We start from the raw sequence: 24,783 nt of genomic DNA, 5'->3' as shown, positions 1-24,783 counted from the left end.
CATTCCATTTTTTAAGGAGATTGAGGTGATATATCTGACGTGCCCCTCTCCTATCCGACCGTATTACTTCATAATCGAGATCTCCTATTTGCCGTGTGACCTCAAACGGTCCTTGCCACTTTGCAAGTAATTTTGAGCTTGACGTGGGGAGCAATACAAGCACTTTATCTCCCGGTGAAAATTTACGTAGATTAGTTCCCCTGTTGTACAACCGGCTCTGTCTGTCCTGAGCTTGTAACAAATTCTCCATTGATAGCCGCCCCAAAGTGTGGAGTTTTGTTCTCAAGTCCATTACAAACTGAATTTCGTTTTTACTCTGAGATGGTCCGTCCTCCCAAGTTTCTCTTAGAACATCCAGTACCCCGCGGGGCTGGCGTCCGTAGAGAAGCTCAAAGGGGGAAAACCCCGTGGAGGCTTGCGGGACCTCTCGCACAGCGAACAAGAGGGGCGCCAACCATTTATCCCAATTTTTGGCGTCTTCTTGAACGAATTTACGAATCATGGTTTTAAGCGTGCGATTAAAACGTTCGACCAGCCCGTCAGTTTGTGGGTGAAAGACGCTGGTACGAATCGTTTTAATGCCCAATAATTCGTAAAGTTTGCGTAAAGTGCGTGACATAAACGCCGTGCCCTGATCGGTGAGGATTTCTTTCGGAATCCCCACCCGGGAGATTAAACTAAACAGTGCGTCCGCAACACTCTTCACAGAAATGCTGTGGAGAGCCACTGCTTCAGGATATCGTGTTGCATAATCCACAATGACTAATGCAAAGCGATGTCCCCTAGCTGATCGCTCTAATGGCCCGATGAGGTCCATACCAATTCTCTCGAAGGGGACCTGCATTAATGGTAAAGGGCGCAAAGGCGCTTTTGGGGTGGCCGGTGGATTCACCAACTGACATTCCCGACAAGACGCGCACCACCTGCGCACATTCTCGTGAATGCCCGGCCAAAAAAATCGGGTCATGAGGCGATTTAGTGTTGCTGCCTGCCCTAAATGTCCAGCCATTGGATTAGAATGAGCCGCATGAAAAAGCATTTCCCTGCGGCTCCTTGGAACTAATAACTGGGTTGTATCCTCTTTTGTCTGGGCATCTTGGGTCACCCGATACAACCGATTCTTTATAACTGCAAAATATGGATAGGTAAGCGCCCGCCCAGGCTGAAGAGGCTGAGCGTCGATGGATTGGACCTGCTCAAATGCACGTTTCAGCGTCTCATCCTGAGACTGCTCCAGGGGAAAGTCATCGCGCTCCGAGAGAATTATTCTCTCAATTTCACTCTGTTCCCCTGAAGCAGCACTCAGTGGTCCCGTCTCAGTCTCTCCCGCCTGCACGAGCGCATCCCCAACCATCGCATTCTTTCCCCAAGAAGCATCCGTACATAAATAACCCAATAATTCTGAAAATGCTGGCCAATTAGTCCCCAAAATTAACGAATGCCGGAGGTGCGGATTAACTGCCACCTCAACACTATGCTTTTGTCCCCGAAATTGAATCATGACCGGTATGACAGGATATGCCACCACGTCCCCGTGCACACACCGCACCTTAACCACGCGGCTTGTATCCAATGCCCCGGATGAAATCAGGCTTTGATGAATCGAGGTTTGGTTACATCCAGAATCCACCAAGGCCTGATAGGTACCCCCCTTGATACTCACAGGTATTTGGTACCAGCCAGCTTGACCGGGGGCAGCCTGCGGGGCGTCCGGGACCCGGACCATTGTCCCAATCTCCATCACCGGGCACCTGTCCACGAAATGCTCCGGGTCCCCGCAACGCCAACAGGCCGGCCCAGACCTCCCCGCCGCTCCAGTGGCAGAGAGTGGGGTAAATGATTGGCGTGGAGAAAGCGGAGAAACAGGAGCGGGGTCCGTCCCGGCCTGGGTGAGACTCTCGGACTCGGATAATGACCCTGGTTATTCCCGCCTCCCGACTCGAGGCGGGCCGGGCGGACGGGACCTAGGTAGAGGGACAGGTCGAGAGAGAGAAGGGGAGGGGGAAGAAGGAGAGAGAGAAGCAGATGGTAAGTGTTCGCCGACCCCTGGGCACGCCACCATATGGTCCTCCGCAAGATGTATGGCCGAGTCCAGCGACGTGGGATGGTGGCACTGGACCCACTCGGCAGTCTTCCTGGGTAGCCGAGTGATGAATTGCTCCAGCACCACACGATCGATGATTTGCTCCACGTCGCTTCCCTCAGCCAGCAACCATTTGCGGCAGGAGTCCCGGAGCTGTTGGGCCATCACGAAGGGCCGGCCGGACTCGCCCAACTCCAAGGAACGGAAGCACTGACGATGCTGTTCCGGGCTCCGGCTGACCCGCTGGATGATGGCCCTTTTGAGGTCGCTGAAGACCAGGAGGTTCTGTACGGGGAGCTGCTGGGCTGCCACCTGCGACTCCCCAGAGAGCAACGGGATGAGGCGCATTGGCCATTCGTCTCTGGGCCATCCCGACACCTCCGCAGTTTTCTCGAACAGGTCAATAAATGCTTCAGGATCGTCTAATGGCCCCATTTTATTCAGGGGCAGGTGCGCAGACCCAGCTGATCAGTCCTTAAGTCCAGCAGGGCCTGATGTTGTTCATGATGTAGGGCCGCGAGGGATGTGATGACCTCCGCAAATGGTGCAGTGGAGGACGATTGCATGGCGGCGGCTCTCTTCTTCCTTCCCGGGTTTCGGCACCAGTGTGATAAAGTTCGTATGAAGGAAGGAAGAAGACAAGGGTCGGCTGACTGCTGACGGTGGTATTTATTGTATGTTTCAAATACAAACACAAAAGCAGGTGCATCAGCACAATAACTCAAATCATAGCGCAACAAAACTTTCACTCCATGGCAGGTCGTGAATAACAAAGTCCACCGGTCAGCAGTCCTTCTCTCTCTCGCTCACTCCTGTTTCTCCTGGCATTATATACTCTCTCCACGCCAATTACTGAAACAAGAAACAGCTGTTCATCATTTGCATTTAACCCACTCATTAACCGATCGTCTTCTGCCTCTCTCTCCCGCTGCAGCTTTCGCTGAACCACGCCCCCCCTGCCACACATTACATCTGTGGAACAGTAGGTGGCGCTGTGTTGAAACTTCTCAGGTACCTTCAGGACCTTCTAAAGGTCATACGTACCAATTTTGGTGAAGATATGTCAAATTGTTTAAAAGATATTGCAATTTATGACAAAATTCAAAATGGCGGACATGCTTTTCATCCGATGTTGACAAAATCTATATCCATGGATTTGGCATGGCCCAAGGAATCCATAGACACCAAGATCTTGATTTTCTGACAAAGTGTTCAAAAGTTATTGGCCAAAATAGTCATTTTTCAGATCTCATGACCTGTAGGTGGCACTGTTCCTAAATTTGGCGTGGAACCTCAGCTCATGGTCTTGATCAAGTTTACCAATTTTTGTTTCGATTGCTCAAAGATTAGCTGAGATACAGGCTCTTGTCCCACGTGGGATTCGAACCCACAGTCTCTGGATCATGATTCTGTCACTCTTGGGACACGGGGTTCATCCGATGTTGACAAATTCGATATCCTCGGATTCGGCATGGCCCAAGGAATCCATAGACTTGATTTTCTAACAAAGTGTTCAAAAGTTATTGGCCAAAATATCTATTTTTCAGATCTCATGACCTGTAGGTGGCACTGTTCCCAAATTTGGCGTGGAACCTCAGCTCATGGTCTTGATCAAGTTTACCAATTTTTGTTTCGATTGCTCAAAGATTAGCCGAGATACAGGCTCTATAGCAATTTTGGGTCAACCTCATTAACTTCATGACATCATAACTTTTGAACAAAGATGAATAAAACAAATCCGTTCAGTCATTTCTGTGCGGTTCCGTCCAAAGATCATCTGATCAAAGATTGGACAAAATTGGACAAATTTTGAAGGAGTAGCGAAAAAACGAAATACTGTACTTTTCAAAATGGTTGCTACTGTAATGGGCAGAGACTTAATGTAATATGTTGAACAGCATCAGCATGACGAGACAAATCAGATGTACTAAATTACATTTTTCTAGAGCAAATGGTTCAAATGTTATAACCTTTAGAATGTTGAATTTTTGAACTGGTGGTGGCGCTATAGAGTTGGTTCTAGAGACTCCAAAATTGGTCAAATTTCTAGACATTACCATCACTACAAGTGTGCCAAATTTCATAATTTTCTCATGTTCCGTTGATAGGGCTGCCATAGACTCCCATTCGGGAGGAATAATAATAATAATAATAATAAATATAGCTGCAAGCAGCAATGCGGGGCCAAGCAGAGCAGAACATCAAACAGAACAGCACAGCATGCTGAGCAACACTGCAGGCAGAACAGCACAGCAAAAAGAGCAGCTTTTAAAGCAGAGCAACACGGCAAGCATTTCAAGCACTCAAATGTCTGAGCTGTAGTGCAGTGCGGAGCAAGAAGAGCAAAAACAGCAAAAATTGAATGTACATGAAAAACAGCTGGTTCAGAAGTAGAGGTGAGAATGAGCTCAAAATGACCAGAAGCTTCTTGGGATGATAGAGGAATTGAAATGACAAAATTACAAATAATTTTATAAAGTCACCCCACGTGGGATTCGAATCCACAATCTCTGTATCATGTGTCTGTCCCTCAACTCTTTGCGCCACTGAGCAGACAGTGTCACACAGCTGTCAGAGTTCGGTAGTTCATGAGAATGAACTCACAATGAAGAGCAACATAGCATACATTTCATGCACTCAAATGTCTGAGATGTAGTGCAATGCAGAGCAAGAAGAGCAAAAAGAGCAGAAATTGAATGTACATGAAAAACAGCTGGTTCAGAAGTATAGGTAAGAATGAACTCAAAATGACCAGAAGCTGAGATGAAAATGAACATAGAATTAATAAATATAGATTAATTTCTAATTAAAAGAAGAAAGACTAGTACAATACTTGTTTGGATAATAAAGGAATTGAAATGACAACATTACAAACAATTTTATAAAGTTGACCCACACAGGACTCAAACCCACAGTCTCTGGATCATGTGTCTGTCACTCAACTCTTTGCGCCACTGGGCAGACAGTGGCGCACAGGTGTCGAAGTTCAGTAGTTCATGAGAATGAACTCACAATGTAGAATTTTTATAAAAATGCACCATATGTTATATTTAAAATTTTTAGTTTAGATCATTCTCAGAAACATTCAATATCAGGAACAGAAGCAATTTGTACAAAATAACCAATTAGCATGCTAATCTAATTAACATAAGACAACAAACACAAGCAAGGTCACATTCAGAGACGAATATCTCGGGAACGGTAATGAATATCAAAAATCCGTTCAGTCATTTCTATGCGGCTCGGTCCAAAGATCATCTGAGCTGATTTTGAACAAAATTGGACAAAATTTGTGGGAGGAGTAGCGAAAAAACAGTTTTTCATTTATTTCAATATGGCGGACAGGTACATTTAAGGAAAATGACAAATGACACATCGTTGGAATTGGCATTAGCCAGGGAATAAAATGACATAAAGCATACACATTTTGGAAAATGTTTTCAAAAGTTATAAGCGTTTTTGCAAAAAACATTATATCTGTGTAACAGTAGGTGGCACTGTGTTGAAACTTCTCAGGTACCTTCAGGACCTTCGAAAGGTCATACACACCAATTTTTGTGAAGATATGTCAAATAGTTTAAAAGATATTGCAATTTATGACAAAATTCAAAATGGCGGACACGTGGTTCATCCAATGTTGACAAAATTGATATCCTCGGATTCGACATGGCCCAAGGAATACATAGACACCAAGATCTTGATTTTCTAACAAAGTGTTCAAAAGTTATTGGCCAATATAGCAATTTTCCAGATCTCATGACCTGTAGGTGGCGCTGTTCCCAAATTTGGCATGGAACCTCAGATCATGGTCTTGATCAAGTGTACCAATTTTTGTTTCGACTGCTCAAAGATTAGCCGAGATACAGCCTCTATAGCAATTTCAGGTCCACCTCGTTAACTTCATGACATCATAACTTTTGAACAAAGATGAATAAAAAAAATCTGTTCAGTCATTTCTGTGCGGTTCAGTCCAAAGATCATCTGATGAAAGATTGGACAAAATTGGACAAATTTTGAAGGTGGAGTAGCTAAAAAACGGAATACTGTACTTTTCAAAATGGCCGCTACAGTAATGGGCGGAGACTTAATGTAAGAAGTTGAATAGCATCAGCATGAAGAGCCGAATCAGATGTACTAAATTTCATTTTTCTATGACAAACGGTTCAAATGTTATAACCGTTAGAATGTTGAAATTTTGAACTGGTGGTGGCGCTATAGAGTTGGTTCTAGAGACTCCAAATTTGGTCCAATCACTATTCATGAGCATCTCTACAACTGTGCCAAATTTCATCATTTTCTCATGTTCCGTTGATAGGGCTGCCATAGACTCCCATTGTGGAAGAAGAATAATAATAAATATAGCTGCAAGCAGCAATGCAGGGCCAAGCACCGCAGGCACAGCAAACAGAGCAACACAGCAAGCAGAGCAGCATTTCAAGCAGAGCAACACTGTAAGCAGAACAGCACATCAAACAGAGCAGCACACCAAGCAGAGCAGAACATCAAACAGAACAGCACAGCATGCTGAGCAACACTGCAGGCAGAACAGCACAGCAAAAAGAGCAGCTTTTAAAGCAGAGCAACACAGCAAGCATTTCAAGCACTCAAATGTCTGAGCTGTAGTGCAGTGCGGAGCAAGAAGAGCAAAAACAGCAAAAATTGAATGTACATGAAAAACAGCTGTTTCAGAAGTAGAGGTGAGAATGAGCTCAAAATGACCAGAAGCTTTTTGGGATGATAGAGGAATTGAAATGACAACATTAGAAATAATTTTATAAAATCACCCCACATAGGATTCAAACCCACAATCTCTGGATCATGTGTCTGTCACTCAACTCTTTGCGCCACTGAACAGACAGTGTCACACAGCTGTCAGAGTTCAGTAGTTCATGAGAATGAACTCACAATGAAGAGCAACACAGCATACATTTCATGCACTCAAATGTCTGAGTTGTAGTGCAATGCAGAGCAAGAAGAGCAAAAAGAGCAGAAATTGAATGTACATGAAAAACAGCTGGTTCAGAAGTATAGGTAAGAATGAACTCAAAATGATCAGAAGCTAAGATGAAAATGAACATAGAATTAATAAAAATAGATTAATTTCTAATTAAAAGAAGAAAGACTAGTACAATACTTGTTTGGATAATAAAGGAATTGAAATGACAACATTACAAACAATTTTATAAAGTTGACCCACACGGGACTCGAACCCACAGTCTCTGGATCATGTGTCTGTCACTCAACTCTTTGCGCCACTGGGCAGGCAGTGTCACACAGCTGTCGAAGTTTAGTAGTTCATGAGAATGAACTCACAATCAAGAATTTTTATAAAAATGCACCATATGTTATATTTATAAATTTTAGTTTAGATCATTCACAGAAACATTCCATATCAGGAACAGAAGCAATTTGTACAAAATAACCATTTAGCATGCTAAGCTAATTAGCATTAGACAACAAACACAACCAAGGTCATATTCAGAGACGAATATTTCGGGAATGGTAGCGAATATCAAAAATCCGTTCAGTCATTTCTCTGCGGCTCGGTCCAAAGATCATCTGAGCTGATTTTGGACAAAATTGGACAGGAATAAAGATTAGCACAATCCTTATTTGGATAAAAAAGGTATCAAAATGACTCATTACACACAATTGTATAAAGGAACCCCACACGAGATTCGAATCCACGACCTCCGGGTCCAAGGTCCATTTCTCATCTCATTGCACCACTGTGCAAGTGAATGTTTCCACACCTGCCGAAGTTTATTAGTTCATGTGAAAATGAACTCAAAATGAAGAATTCTTATAAAGCTGCACTTTAGATCATTCTGCAGCTCATCATGCTGTAGTGCAATACAGAGCAGGAAGAGGAAAAACAGCAGAAAATGAACAAACATGAAACAGCTGGTTCAGAATTACGGGCAAGAATGAACTCAGAATGTACATAAGCTTAGATGAAAATGAACACAGCATGAAACAAAAAGCATTTATTTCTAATCCAAGAGGCAGTAAAGGAATCAAAACACACTATTTTATAAAACCGCTCCACCTGGGATTCGAACCCACTAACTTCGGATACAGGGCTCTTCAGATAACTGGCTTTACACATTGAGCTACTTGAGGATGCACATTCAACAGACTGTGGAAGAAACCTTTTAGTCTAACAAAGAATTCACAAAAAAAGCATTACTTAGCATGCTAACCATATTAGCATGCTAAGCTAACTTAATGCTAATGAAGCTCATGGTTAACTTGATAACTGAAGAGCCACATTAAAGAGAATGACAACTGGTTAGCATGCTAAGCAATTAGCATGCTAAGCTAACTAGCATAAGACAACAAACACAAGCAAGGTCACATTCAGAGATGAATATCTTGGGAATGGTAGCGAATATCAAAAATCCATTCAGTCATTTCTGTGCGGCTCGGTCCAAAGATCACCTGAGCTGATTTTGGACAAAATTGGACAAAAATTGTAGGAGGAGTAGCGAAAAAACTGTTTTCCATTTATTTCAATATGGCGGACAGGTACATTTAAGGAAAATGACAAATGACACATCGTCGGAATCGGCATAAGCCAGGGAATAAAATGACATAAAGCATACACATTTTGGAAAGTGTTTTCAAAAGTTATAAGTGGTTTTGCAATAATCATTACATCTGTGGAACAGTAGGTGGCGCTGTGTTGAAACTTCTCAGGTACCTTCAGGACCTTCTAAAGGTCATACATACCAATTTGTGTGAAGATATGTCAAATTGTTTAAAAGTTATTGCAATTTATGACAAAATTCAAAATGGCGGACACGTGGTTCATCCGATGTTGACGAATTCGATATCCTCGGATTCGGCATGGCACAGGGAATCCATAGACACCAAGATCTTGATTTTCTAATAAAGTGTTCAAAAGTTATTGGCCAAAATAGCCATTTTTCAGATCTCATGACCTGTAGGTGGCGCTGTTCCCAAATTTGGCATGGAACCTCAGATCATGGTCTTGATCAAGTGTACCAATTTTAGTTTTGATTGCTCAAAGTTTGGCCGAGATACAGCCTCTATAGCAATTTTGGGTCAACCTCGTTAACTTCGTGACATCATAACTTTTGAACAAAGATGAATAAAAAAAATCTGTTCAGTCATTTCTGTGCGGCTCAGACCAAAGATCACCTGATCAAAGTTTGGACAAAATTGGACAAATTTTGAAGGAGTAGCGAAAAAACGGAATACTGTACTTTTCAAAATGGCCGCTACTGTAATGGGCGGAGACTTAATGTAAGAATTTGAATAGAATCAGCATGAAGAGACGAATCAGATGTACTAAATTGTATTTTTCTAGAGCAAATGGTTCAAAAGTTATAAACTTTAGAATGTTGAATTTTTGAACTGGTGGTGGCGCTATAGAGTTGGTCCTAGAGACTCCAAAATTGGTCAGATTTCTAGACATGACCATCACTACAAGTGTGCCAAATTTCATCATTTTCTCATGTTCCGTTGATAGGGCTGCCATAGACTCCCATTCGGGAGGAAGAATAATAATAATAAAAGGGAAAACGTACAATTACAATAGGGGCTACAGCCCCTTCGGGGCTTGGCCCCTAAATATAGCTGCAAGCAGCAATGCGGGGCTAAGCACCGAAGGCACCGCAAACAGAGCAACATTTCAAGCAGAGCAGCACATAAAGTTGCCCCACACGGGACTCGAACCCATAGTCTCTACGTTATGTGCCTGTCACTCAACTCTTTGCACCACTGGGCAGGCAGTGTCACACAGCTGTCGAAGTTTAGTAGTTCATGAGAATGAACTCACAATCAAGAATTTTTATAAAAATGCACCATATGTTATATTTATAAATTTTAGTTTAGATCATTCACAGAAACATTCCATATCAGGAACAGAAGCAATTTGTACAAAATAAGCATTTAGCATGCTAAGCTAATTAGCATAAGACAACAAACACAAGCAAGGTCATATTCAGAGACGAATATCTCGGGAATGGTAGCGAATATCAAAAATCCGTTCAGTCATTTCTCTGCGGCTCGGTCCAAAGATCATCTGAGCTGATTTTGGACAAAATTGGACAAAATTTGTGGAGGAGTAGCAAAAAAACTTTTTCATTTATTTCAATATGGCGGACAGGGACATTTAAGGAAAATTACAAATGACACATCATTGGAATTGGCGTTAGCCAGGGAATAAAATGACATAAAGCATACACATTTTGGAAAATGTTTTCAAAAGTTATAAGTGTTTTTGCAAAAAACATTACATCTGTGGAACAGTTGGTGGCGCTGTGTTGAAACTTCTCAGGTACCTTCAGGACCTTCTAAAGGTCATACATACCAATTTTGGTGAAGATATGTCAAATTGTTTAAAAGATATTGCAATTTATGACAAAATTCAAAATGGCGGACATGTGTATCATTTTATGTTAACAAAATCGATATCCTCGGATTCGGCATGGCCTAAGGAATCCATAGACACCAAGATCTTGATTTTCTGACAAACTGTTCAAAAGTTGTTGGCCAATATAGCCATTTTTCAGATCTCATGAACTGTAGGTGGCGCTGTTCCCAAATTTGGCATGTAACCTCAGATCATGGTATTGATCAAGTGTACCAATTTTTGTTTCGATTGCTCAAAGTTTGGCCGAGATACAGCCTCTATAGCAATTTCGGGTCAACCTCGTTAACTTCATGACAACATAACTTTTGAACAAAGATGAATACAAAAAATCTGTTCAGTCATTTCTGTGCAGCTCAGACCAAAGATCATCTGATCAAAGTTTGGACAAAATTGGACAAAATTTGGAGGAGGAGTAGCGAAAAAACGGATTACTGTACTTTTCAAAATGGCTGCTACTGTAATGGGCGGAGACTTAATGTAATACGTTGAATAGTATCAGCATGAAGAGCCAAATCAGATGTACTAAATTACATTTTTCTAGATCAAATGGTTCAAATGTTATAACCTTTAGAATGTTGAATTTTTGAACTGGTGGTGGCGCTATAGAGTTGGTCCTAGAGACTCCAAAATTGGTCAGATTTCTAGACATGGCCATCACTACAAGTGTGCCAAATTTCATCATTTTCTCATGTTCCGTTGATAGGGCTACCATAGACTCCCATTGGGGAGGAATAATAATAATAATAAATATAGCTGCAAGCAGCAATTCGGGGCCAAGCCCCAGTAGGGGCAGTAGCGCAATACGGAGCAGGAAGAGCAAAAACAGCAGAAATTGAATGTACATGCAAAACATCTGGTTCAGAAGGACAGGTGGAAATGAAATGAAAATCAATAGAAGTTCAGAGAACGAACACGGAATGAACTAAAATACTTGTATCTCATTGAAGAGGAATAAAGATTAGCACAATCCTTATTTGGATAAAAAAGGTATCAAAATGACTCATTACACACAATTGTATAAAGGAACCCCACACGAGATTCGAATCCACGACCTCCGGGTCCAAGGTCCATTTCTCATCTCATTGCACCACTGTGCAAGTGAATGTTTCCACACCTGCCGAAGTTTATTAGTTCATGTGAAAATGAACTCAAAATGAAGAATTCTTATAAAGCTGCACTTTAGATCATTCTGCAGCTCATCATGCTGTAGTGCAATACAGAGCAGGAAGAGGAAAAACAGCAGAAAATGAACAAACATGAAACAGCTGGTTCAGAATTAAGGGCAAGAATGAACTCAGAATGTACATAAGCTTAGATGAAAATGAACACAGCATGAAACAAAAAGCATTTATTTCTAATCCAAGAGGCAGTAAAGGAATCAAAACACACTATTTTATAAAACCGCTCCACCTGGGATTCGAACCCACTAACTTCGGATACAGGGCTCTTCAGATAACTGGCTTTACACATTGAGCTACTTGAGGATGCACATTCAACAGACTGTGGAAGAAACCTTTTAGTCTAACAAAGAATTCACAAAAAAAGCATTACTTAGCATGCTAACCATATTAGCATGCTAAGCTAACTTAATGCTAATGAAGCTCATGGTTAACTTGATAACTGAAGAGCCACATTAAAGAGAATGACAACTGGTTAGCATGCTAAGCAATTAGCATGCTAAGCTAACTAGCATAAGACAACAAACACAAGCAAGGTCACATTCAGAGATGAATATCTTGGGAATGGTAGCGAATATCAAAAATCCATTCAGTCATTTCTGTGCGGCTCGGTCCAAAGATCACCTGAGCTGATTTTGGACAAAATTGGACAAAAATTGTAGGAGGAGTAGCGAAAAAACTGTTTTCCATTTATTTCAATATGGCGGACAGGTACATTTAAGGAAAATGACAAATGACACATCGTCGGAATCGGCATAAGCCAGGGAATAAAACGACATAAAGCATACACATTTTGGAAAGTGTTTTCAAAAGTTATAAGTGGTTTTGCAATAATCATTACATCTGTGGAACAGTAGGTGGCGCTGTGTTGAAACTTCTCAGGTACCTTCAGGACCTTCTAAAGGTCATACATACCAATTTGTGTGAAGATATGTCAAATTGTTTAAAAGTTATTGCAATTTATGACAAAATTCAAAATGGCGGACACGTGGTTCATCCGATGTTGACGAATTCGATATCCTCGGATTCGGCATGGCACAGGGAATCCATAGACACCAAGATCTTGATTTTCTAATAAAGTGTTCAAAAGTTATTGGCCAAAATAGCCATTTTTCAGATCTCATGACCTGTAGGTGGCGCTGTTCCCAAATTTGGCATGGAACCTCAGATCATGGTCTTGATCAAGTGTACCAATTTTAGTTTTGATTGCTCAAAGTTTGGCCGAGATACAGCCTCTATAGCAATTTTGGGTCAACCTCGTTAACTTCGTGACATCATAACTTTTGAACAAAGATGAATAAAAAAAATCTGTTCAGTCATTTCTGTGCGGCTCAGACCAAAGATCACCTGATCAAAGTTTGGACAAAATTGGACAAATTTTGAAGGAGGAGTAGCGAAAAAACGGAATACTGTACTTTTCAAAATGGCCGCTACTGTAATGGGCGGAGACTTAATGTAAGAATTTGAATAGAATCAGCATGAAGAGACGAATCAGATGTACTAAATTGTATTTTTCTAGAGCAAATGGTTCAAAAGTTATAAACTTTAGAATGTTGAATTTTTGAACTGGTGGTGGCGCTATAGAGTTGGTCCTAGAGACTCCAAAATTGGTCAGATTTCTAGACATGACCATCACTACAAGTGTGCCAAATTTCATCATTTTCTCATGTTCCGTTGATAGGGCTGCCATAGACTCCCATTCGGGAGGAAGAATAATAATAATAAAAGGGAAAACGTACAATTACAATAGGGGCTAGGCCCCTAATAAAACTAACGGATACAATAGGGGCTATAGCACCTTCGGTGCTTAGCCCCTAATAAGAAAACGTACAATTACAATAGGGGCTATAGCCCCTTCGGGGCTTGGCCCCTAATAATAAAACTAACAATTACAATAGGGGCTATAGCACCTTCGGTGCTTAGCCCCTAATAAAACTAACGGATACAATAGGGGCTATAGCACCTTCGGTGCTTAGCCCCTAATAATAATAATAATAATAATAATAATAAAACTAACAGATACAATAGGGGCTATAGCACCTTCGGTGCTTAGCCCCTAATAAGAATACTAACGGATACAAGAGGGGCTACAGCACCTTCGGTGCTTGGCCCCTAATAATAATAATAAAACTGACAATTACAATAGGGGCTTCAGCACCTTCTGTGCTTGGCCCCTAATAAAACTAACAATTACAATAGGGGCTACAGCACCTTCGGTGCTTGCCCCCTAATAATAAAACTAACAATTACAATAGGGGCTTCAGCACCTTCGGTGCTTGGCCCCTAATAATATGGAAGAATACTGACAGATACAATAGGGGCTACAGCACCTTCGGTGCTTGGCCCCTAATAAAACTAACAGATACAATAGGGGCTACAGCACCTTCGGTGCTTGGCCCCTAATAAAACTAACAATTATAATACGGGCTACAGCACCTTCGGTGCTTGGCCCCTAATAATAATAATAAAACTAACAATTACAATAGGGGCTTCAGCACCTTCGGTGCTTGGCCCCTAAATATAGCTGCAAGCAGCAATGTGGGGCCAAGCACCGAAGGCACCGCAAACAGAGCAACACAGCAAGCAGAGCAGCATTTCAAGCAGAGCAACACTGTAAGCAGAACAGCACATCAAACAGAGCAGCACACCAAGCAGAGCAGAACATCAAACAGCATCATGTGATCAAAATTTGGACGAAATTGGACAAATTTTGAAGAAGGAGTAGCGAAAAAACCGAATACTGTACTTTTCAAAATGGCCGCTACTGTAATGGGCGAAGACTTAATGTAAGAAGTTGAATAGCATCAGCATGACAAGACAAATCAGATGTACTATATTAAATTTTTCTAGAGCAAATGGAGTTGCTATAGAGTTGGTTCTAAAGACTCCAAATTTGGTCCAATCACTTTTCATGAGCATCTCTACAACTGTGCCAAATTATGTGCCAAATTATATATGGAAGAATACTAACAGATACAATAGGTGCTACAGCACCTTCGGTGCTTGGCCCCTAATAAGAATACTAACGGATACAAGAGGGGCTACCGCACCTTCGGTGCTTGGCCCCTAATAAGTAAGAATACTAACAGATACAATAGGGGCTACAGCACCTTCGGTGCTTGGCCCCTAATAATAATAATAAGAAAACGTACAATTACAGTAGGGGCTACAGCCCCTTCGGGGCTTGGCCCCTAATAATAATAAGTAAGAATACTAACAGATACAATAGGGGCTACAGCACCTTCGGTGCTTGGCCCCTAATAAGAAAACGTACAATTACAATAGGGCTACAGCCCCTTCGGGGCTTGGCCCCTAATAATAATAAAACTAACAATTACAATAGGGGCTACAGCACCTTCGGTGCTTGGCCCCTAAAAACTAACAATTACAATAGGGGATTCAGCACCTTCGGTGCTTGGCCCCTAATAATAAGAAAACGTACAATTACAATAGGCGCTACAGCCCCTTCGGGGCTTGGCCCCTAATAGTTAAGAATACTAACAGATACAATAGGGGCTACAGCACCTTTGGTGCTTGGCCCCTAATAATAATAATAATTAAGAATACTAACAGATACAATAGGGGCTACAGCACCTTCGGTGCTTGGCCCCTAATAAAACTAACGGATACAAGAGGGGCTACAGCACCTTTGGTGCTTGGCCCCTAATAATAATAATAATAATAAAACTAACAGATACAATAGGGGCTACTGCACCTTCGGTGCTTGGCCCCTAATGATAAGTAACAGTTTGAAATATCAAGCAGCATAATGGACTGTCTTTGTACAGCTAAAATAACTGGAAGTGGATGAGACCGAAAGCCTCAACACATTCAAGTTACAATGGTCGTGCCCGGTCTAACATTAAAAAATAAGGTTGATAGAGAATGTGAAGATATGTCACACCACGTTGCATGCTTGGACGGCGGAGCCATATTGTGAGGATCACTCGCTGCTGCTGCTGCTGCTGCTGATAATACTAAAATTGATACTGATACCTTCTTATCGCTTGTTTTGTTTGTTTAAATCATTGAAATCTTGAGGGAGAAATAAAAATAGAAGGGACCCTACCCGGAAAAACTAAATGCCAAGCAATAGTATTTGGACAAATTAAAAACTATAAACATCACAGATCCATAACTGATGAACTTTACACAGTTATTGAACTGAGCTCAACCAACATTGAACTTAATATTGACCGTATTGGCTTCTGTAGAGTTGCTTTACAGCAGAATTTTTCCCTCATTTGATTAAGTTTGCATCATTGATCGTTGTTTTCCTGTTAATTACTGTGAAGTTGATTCGAAACCATATTGTATAAAGTGCTATAAATAAAGGTCATCATTTGTGATCACTCTGTGAACTGCAGGAGGGAGAAATGCCCATTCAGGAGCTCTTGAGCCTCTATGGTTATGGAGGCAGAGGATCACCTGAGGAAGAGGAGGAGGAAGATGAGGAAGAGGATGCGGATGGAGATGAGGAGGAAGATGATGATGAAGGAGAGGATATGGATAATGATGAAAGCAGCAGAAGCACTGGAGAACTGAAGAAGAGCAAGGTCTGTCCCATAAGAATATCCGATTTTACATATCACTCAGATGTCAGTGTTTAGTAATATTATAATATTGTTGTTGAGCTCAGGATGCATACACAGCAAAAACAACTTGAATTTCAATCTAACTGGGTTCCCACAGTCCTGAAAAACTTGTAGACCTGATTTCTATGTCTGAACACTTCATAGAAAAGTTGGGCTAGAAATTACTATTTGTGAATCTGATCTCTAAGGACCTGTTTACACCTGGTCACTTAATGCATTTTTACTGGCTGGATAGTTAAGCAACAGATATAAGCTGCATTTTATTCATCATCAGCTAATTTCAAGATCAAAGACCGCAACTGGAGAGAGGGGCACCAGCGCTGGTACGATAATTTAGTCTCACTACTTTTAATGAAGATGACTGTGTGTAGAGCTTCAGGACTATGGGATTAAATTCTTACCTAAAGTATTGCGATCACGGATCAAAAAATAATAAGCGTGAATCAAAAATTTAAAAAACACATTGTAGCGTTGCCACATAAGGGGAAGCTTTTTTATGGTATCAATTGCCAATAATAATGCATTGACTATTATATGGTTATAGCTTTCCCCTGTGTACTGTTTTTCTCCCTTTGTGTTGTCTGTGTTTGACCCAATTTATATTCCTGCAAGATTCTGCTTGTGCTCCGTCGTCATGTGGCATTACGTCATCCTTGCGGGATGTTTACAATGTTTTTTTCCTATATAAGGAACCTGCATGTCGGTGTTTCACAGCGTGCGTTTTCATTCAAAAATATAATTTGTTTCTTTCATCTCCTTCTCATCCCGACTGTTTTTTGAAGAGTTGATTTTTCACTGTTTCTTTGTGGAGTATATTGCCTTTTTTTGCAAGGATTACTCACCCTAGGACTTTAAACAGTTGGACTGCACCTGAAGGATACTGCTCTCGGACTTGCTATATTCCCGGTGAGACTGATCCTATCTCTAACTTTTTTTTACGCGCTGGACTCAAGACTTTTCTCACACACACACACACCTACATTTTTCGCTTGGTATTTCTTAACATTGTTTTTGTGTGTACATGATTTGAATTGTAAATACACTTGGGTTTATTGACAAACATTTGTCTCTTGTTTGTTTTTTTTTGTTTTTTTTGTACTGCTTAAGAGGCACAGTCGTTCCACTTATTTAGTGTATCCTGTATATTAACTGGATTGTTACAACAGGTAAAAATATCCCTCCTATTATCCTCAAAAACCAGCGACGCTGGTTTACCAGTGGGGTCAATTTGACCCCAGCAATTAAAAACCTCCAGAATATAATTTTATTTTCAAATTTTTATGTATCAAGTACTTTGTTTCTTCATTGACTACTCAAATAGCTCTTTAACTCCCTGAGGTCCGAAAACGCGCCGGCGCGTTTTGCAGGATTTTTTTTACATTGCAGCAAAACAGACTTAAAATACTCCGTCATTTCTTGTCATAGAGACATAAGTAACATATCAATTGAAACTATAGAATGTCTTCTTTTATTCGTGTACACTCAGAGTAAAAACACAATGTTGTGCTTTTTGTAAAATAAAGAAAACTAACATGATGCGTGATCTCTCCTCTCCCTCTGAACGAAGTCCAATCTGATAGTTCTCAGAAAATGAACTGTAACTTATGAATACTAATGACAAAAAAAAGACACTTATGTCTAAAGAAACGTTGAGATGTCAGGTTTTATAGAGTTGGTTCTAAAGACTCCAAATTTGGTCCAATCACTTTTCATGAGCATCTCTACAACTGTGCCAAATTATGTGCCAAATTATATATGGAAGAATACTAACAGATACAATAGGGGCTACAGCACCTTCGGTGCTTGGCCCCTAATAAGAATACTAACGGATACAAGAGGGGCTACCGCACCTTCGGTGCTTGGCCCCTAATAAGTAAGAATACTAACAGATACAATAGGGGCTACAGCACCTTCGGTGCTTGGCCCCTAATAATAATAATAAGAAAACGTACAATTACAGTAGGGGCTACAGCCCATTTGGGGCTTGGCCCCTAATAATAAAAAGTAAGAATACTAACAGATACAATAGGGGCTACAGCACCTTCGGTGCTTGGCACCTAATAAGAAAACGTACAATTACAATAGGGGCTACATTCTGTGTTTATGTAATCTGTATGAAAAGAGAGCCATGTCAGAAGTCTGTGATTCAGCTCATTACCCGCTAATGCGGCCACGCCCACGGAGCCAGCGCTATTCAGACGCAAATTCTGAGGCAATACATGCATTCATCGTCTCAATCGTGTATTTATTGTCTTGAAAAGTGTTTATTTGGATGTTAAAGCCATGGTTAGCGATCTCTAGAAGACATGCCGTTAGTTCCTAGTTCCTTTTCTTCTTTATATGAATTTGTGGCCTAAAGGTGTACAGAGAGCGCCCTCCGGCTGCAAGTATGAATTGAAAATACCATTCCTGAAATGTCCTCTTCTTCTTTTGAATAATTTGTGGATTAAAGGTGTACAGAGAGCGCCCTCCGGCTGCAAGTATGAATTGAAAAAACAGTATCCAGCACTCATAGTGATGACAATAAATATTACTTCTCAGTATAGAAAATTGACATAAATATATAAGAATCCATCAATATTTCTCCAAATGTGCATGCTTTTAAGCTAAAAGCCTATATGAAATGCCATAGAGGTAACATAATTGTTCAGACACTTTGCATCACAGAAATACATTTTATTTTAAAGAATGTAATAGAATACCATTATTTTAAATTGTAATAATATTTCACAGTATTGCTGTTTATGATGAGCTGAGACATTATTACAGAGGTTTTTTTTTCACAGCCTACCTGACTGAAAGGCCTCATTAATATGCAAGTAATTTCAGGTCATTATTATGTGATTCTTTTGTCTTCTCAGGTGTAAATGGCCCATTATTCATGATGATTCACGCCTCCACGCATACTGTGTTTCTTGACAAAAAGTGTCTTACAAAAACTAAATCAATATATTGTTTTATATGAAGGAGTAGGCAGCATAATTATTACATAATTCTGAAGCAAAAACTCTAGTCTACAACCTCCAATACCCAGAAGTCTTGTGAACACAGATTTAATATACTTTTTTTGGCCTTAATTCAGTGACTTAAGTTTTTTGTTTTTTCAGTAACCACGCATAAACATTATTCCTTCAAAAATACAAACATGTACATACATGTTCCTCACATATTATTGTAGCCTAGTTTGTGCTGAATACAGTGTAATGACACTTTTGTCATTTATATGTTTATGAACAACTGAAAAAAGCACAAATGTCAGGGCATGTCAAAACTTCTCCAAGCCCCAAATCAGCCTCAGACTCCAGAGACTCCTTTACTGAGCACAGGTTTCTGGTAGGAGTGTAGACTCGTAAGAGTGAGTGGAAGTAGTAGGGTGCTGAGCCTGTGGTAGATCTGTAAGCAAGTGTCAACGCCTTGAATTTGATGCAAGCAGCAAGTGGTAGCCAGTGAAGAGAGATGAAGAGAGGCGTGACGTTGGCTCTTTTAGGCTCGTTGAAGACGAGACGTGCTGCAGCGTTCTGAATCATTTGTAGAGGCTTGATTGTGCATGATGGCAATCTAGCCAGAAGTGCATTGCAGTAATCAAGCCTAGAAATGACCAGGGCCTGGACCAGAAGTTGTGTTGCATGTTCTGTTAGAAAGGGCCTGATTTTCCTGATGTTGTATAGTGCAAATCTGCATGACCGAGCTGTCTTTGCAATGTGGTCTTTGATGGTCAGTTGATCATCGAGGATTACTCCAAGATTTCTGGACGAATTTGATGGGGTAATTGAGGATGTGCCTAGCTGGATGCTGAAATCGTGATTTAGAGTCGGATTGGCAGGGAAGACGAGAAGCTCAGTCTTAGCCAGGTTGAGCTGTAGATGATGTTCTTTCATCCATGCCGAGATGTCCGCCAGACAGCTTGAGATTCGTGCAGCTACTGTGGGATCATCTGGTTGGAATGAAAGGAAGAGTTGTGTGTCATCAGCATAGCAATGGTAGGAGAAACCATGTGCCTGAATAATGGGACCAAGTGATGTAGTGTAAATGGAGAAGAGGAGGAGTCCAAGAATTGAACCTTGAGGAACACCCGTGGTCAGTTGATGAGCTTTGGATACCTCCCCTCTCCAGGCAACCCTGAAAGACCTTCCTGTGAGATAGGATTCAAACCAGAGAAGTGGAGTACCTGTGATGCCCAGTGATGAGAGGGTGGACAGGAGGATCTGATGATTCACCGTGTCAAAGGCAGCAGATAGATTGAGCAGAATGAGAACTGATGATTTGGAATCAACCTTTGCAATCCGCAGGGATTCAGTGACCGACAGCAGTGCAGTCTCAGTCGAGTGGCCACTCTTGAAACCAGATTGATTGACATCCAATTGGTTGCTCTGTGAGAGGAAAGATGACACCTGGTTGAAAACAACTCGTTCAAGTGTTTTTCCCATAAATGGTAGGAGAGAAACAGGTCTGTAGCTGTCTACAAGAGACGTGTCTAATGTGTGAGTTCATCTAATGAGGGTTTCTGAGACTAGAACCCACTGCAGAGAACCACCAAACCTTTACCTTATCATTCAAGTGGGGGGCGGGGCCATTATAAATTGCCATTTTTGAAAGGTAATGTACCTCCTTGTGGTTGAGAGACAACATAAGAGAAAACACTAAGAATCTCATTCTGACCAGGATGTCTCAAAATTAGGATTCTCCTCATCTATGTTTTCGTCAAAGTCAAAGTCAAATTTATTTATATAGCGCTTTTACAATTGGTAATTGTTTCAAAGCAGCTTTACATATTAGAATCACAGAAAAAAGGGAAGTGGTTAAAAATAAGCTGTACAAACAAGCGTGGTAATATGTAACATATACAAGATGGTGCTACATTAAGCCAATGTCGGCTGACTCCCAGGGGTGGAAAAAAACCCCTAGGAGAAAAACCCAGCGTGCTAACACTGGGAAAAAAGTCCTAGGAGGGAAAAAACCGCTTGGAAGATATATATAATATATGTAAATGGATATGGAGATCAAAATCTGAATTATACATTTTTATTATAGAGATTAAAAATAGATTATATATAAATATATGTAAGCGGATACGGGGATTAAAAATCTGAATTATAGATGCAGCCAGAACTGGATCTGTAGGCCCATTGTCTCCTGGGCTACGTTGTAGTCAGGTCCAGACACAGGTTCTCCATCTGATCTGGATACGGCCTGGATCCAGCACCCGGAAAACCTCAGGATAAGCAGAGAGACAGATATTAGCGTAGATGCCATTCTTATTCTGATGTACAGGTATATCTAGTGTTATAGGAAATGTTCTCGGTTCCGGCCGACCTAATTATTGCAGCGTAACAATCATTTAACGGATTTGAAAAATGTTAATGTATTGATAATGTGTTATGTGTATGCAAAAGCAAAGAGATGTGTTTTTAGTCTAGATTTAAACTGACAGAGTGTGTCTGCTTCCCGAACAATGCTAGGAAGATTGTTCCAGAGTTTAGGTGCTAAATAGGAAAAGGATCTGCCGCCTTCAGTTGATTTTGATATTCTGGGTATTATCAACTGGCCTGAATTCTGAGATCGCAATAAACGTGAAGGACTATAATGCATTAAGAGCTCACTTAGGTACTGGGGAGCTAAACCATTTAGAGCTTTATAAGTAAGTAGCAAGATTTTAAAATCTATATGATGTTTAATAGGGAGCCAATGTAATGTTGACAGAACTGGGCTAATATGGTCATACTTTCTGGTTCTAGTAAGAACTCTAGCTGCCGCATTTTGGACCAACTGTAGTCTGTTTAAAAGCCGAGCAGAACAACCACCCAGTAGAGCGTTACAATAATCTAGTCTTGAGGTCATGAATGCATGAACCAACTGTTCCGCATTTGTCATTGAGAGCATATGTCGTAATTTAGATATATTTTTTAGATGGAAGAAGGCGGTTTTACAGATACTAGAAACATGACTTTCAAATGAAAGATTGGTATCGAAGAGCACACCCAAGTTCCTAACTGAGGACGAAGGTTTAATGGAGCACCCGTCAAGTGTTAGAGAGTATTCAAGGTTTTTTCGTGAGGAAGTTTTTGGTCCAAAGATTAGGATATCAGTTTTTTCTGAATTTAATAATAAGAAATTTCTTGTCATCCAGTTTTTAATGTCAGCTATGCATTCTGTTAGTTTTGTGAATTTGTAGGTTTCGTCAGGGCGCGAGGAAATATAGAGCTGAGTATCGTCAGCGTAGCAGTGAAAACTAACACCATGCTTCCTAATTATCTCTCCTAAGGGCAGCATGTACAGAGTGAAAAGCAACGGTCCTAGTACTGAGCCTTGTGGTACTCCATATTGAACCTGTGATCGATACGACATCTCTTCATTAACTACTACAGACTGATAACGGTCAGATAAGTACGATTTGAACCATGCCAAAGCAATTCCACTAATGCCAATATAGTTTTCAAGTCTTTTTAAAAGAATGTTGTGATCGATAGTGTCAAAAGCAGCACTGAGATCTAATAACACTAATAGAGAAATACAGCCACGATCGGATGATAGGAGTAGATCGTTTGTAACTCTAACGAGAGCAGTCTCAGTACTATGGTATGGTCTAAATCCTGACTGGAAATCCTCACAGATTCCATTTATTTCTAAAAAGGAGCACAGTTGTGTTGAAACTGCCTTTTCTAGTATCTTTGACAGAAAAGGTAGATTCGAGATTGGCCTGTAATTTACTAAATCTCTCTGATCTAGTTGAGGTTTTTTAATAAGAGGTTTAATAATAGCCTGCTTAAAGGTTTTTGGCACGTATCCTAGTGTTAAGGATGAATTAATTATATCAAGAAGTGGACCTACGACCTCTGGAAGCATTTCTTTCAGTAGTTTAGTCGGCATTGGGTCTAACATACATGTCGTTGATTTTGATGATTTGATAAGTTTAGATAATTCTTCCTCTCCTATAGCGGCGAATGATTCTAGTTTTACCTCAGGGACACTACAGTGCACTGTCTGAAGCGAAACTGTAGACGGTTGCATGTTTTTAATTTACTCTCTAATATTATCAATCTTGCAAGTAAAGAAGTTCATAAAGTCATTACTGCTGTGCTCTATGGAAACGTCAGCAGTTGAATCTCTGTTTCTAGTTAATTTAGCCACTGTGTCAAATAAATACCTAGGATTATGTTTGTTTTCTATTAAGAGATTTGAAAAATAAGTAGATCTAGCATTTCTTATAGCCGTTCTGTACTCAATCATTTTTTCTTTCCACGAAAGGCGAAAAACTTCTAGTTTTGTTTTCTTCCAACTACGTTCAGCTTTTCTAACAGCTCGTTTTAGAGCCCGAGTGTGCTCATCATACCACGGCGTTGGATTAGTTTCCTTAATCTTCTTTAGACGTAAAGGAGCGACTGCATCTAATGTGCTGGAAAAGAGAGAGCCAATAGTTTCTGTTGCAGCATCAAGTTCTTCTAAGTTGTCAGGTATACTAAGGCGATGAAACTGCTCGGGGAGATTATTTATAAAGCAATCTTTAGTGGTAGACGTGATGGTTCTACAATATTTATGGCTGGGTGGTGGTTTTGTAGCCTTGGCTAATTGTATTATACACGAGACTAAATAATGATCTGATATATCATCGCTCTGCTGTAGAATTTCAACAGCATCAATATCAATTCCATGCGACAGTATTAGATCTAGGGTATGATTACGACAATGAGTGGGTCCTGACACGTGTTGTCTAACTCCCAATAGAGTTTAAAATGTCTGCAAATGCCAATCCAAATGCGTCTTTATTATTATCTACATGGATATTAAAATCACCAACAACAAGGACTTTATCCGCAGCCAGTACTAACTCTGATATAAAATCAGCAAATTCTTTGATAAAGTCATTATGGTGCCCTGGTGGCCTGTATACAGTAGCCAGCACAAATGTCAACTTAATTCTTCGTGAGAATTATGATGAGCACACTTGTTATGATTGTTAATCTTTGTTCATAATATATGGTATTTGGTGTTAAAATATTACTTGGTTCATGATGCTAATATGCTAAGGCTACTGTAGCTAATATACTTCTTGTTGTTGTTAAGTGATCATAGGTAACCTGGTAACTGAATGTATAATTTCTGCATTGACTATGATTGTGTTACAGAGGAGAGTGATTTATTCACATACATACTGTGTTTATTTACATAACTACATAATTGCATAATACTATAAGATTAATGTTTTAAATATAGCTTTAAAAACAAAATTATAGATCGGATAGGCAACATCAGTTCTGGAGTGCCGCTGTCCTGCAGAGTATAGCTCCAACCCTGAAAAGAAAAAAAAAAAAAAAAAACTCACACGTCTATAGTATTAATAATCCTGAAGACACTGATTAGCTGCTTCAGGTGTGTTTGATTAGGCTTGAAGCTAAACTCTGCACTCCAGAGGGCTGTTTCATAAAACAAGATTAGAAAACAAGCCAGGCTTATTTTACTTAGTCAGACTTGTTGTCAGCGAATTCTGTTTCATAAAACAAACTTAAATTGGTTCAAACTCAGTTACTC

General features: G+C 40.5%; 1 protein-coding gene across 5 annotated transcripts in view; it reads left to right on the top strand.

Annotated features, from left to right (window-relative positions):
- Positions 1–24,783, top strand: part of mier1b (mesoderm induction early response 1b, transcriptional regulator) — a 149,663-nt gene that overhangs the window by 43,121 nt on the left and 81,759 nt on the right. For all 5 annotated transcript variants that reach the window (XM_048162542.1, XM_048162540.1, XM_048162539.1 and 2 more), the window contains exon 4: positions 16,030–16,218. In XM_048162542.1, coding sequence (XP_048018499.1) covers positions 16,030–16,218 — 189 coding nt within the window. The remainder of the gene's footprint in view (positions 1–16,029; positions 16,219–24,783) is intronic.

The sequence above is a fragment of the Megalobrama amblycephala genome, linkage group LG17 (assembly GCF_018812025.1).
Source record: "Megalobrama amblycephala isolate DHTTF-2021 linkage group LG17, ASM1881202v1, whole genome shotgun sequence".
Lineage (NCBI taxonomy): Eukaryota > Metazoa > Chordata > Actinopteri > Cypriniformes > Xenocyprididae > Megalobrama > Megalobrama amblycephala.
Note: the sequence above shows the minus strand (reverse complement) of the source record. Positions and strands in the feature narration are given on the sequence as shown.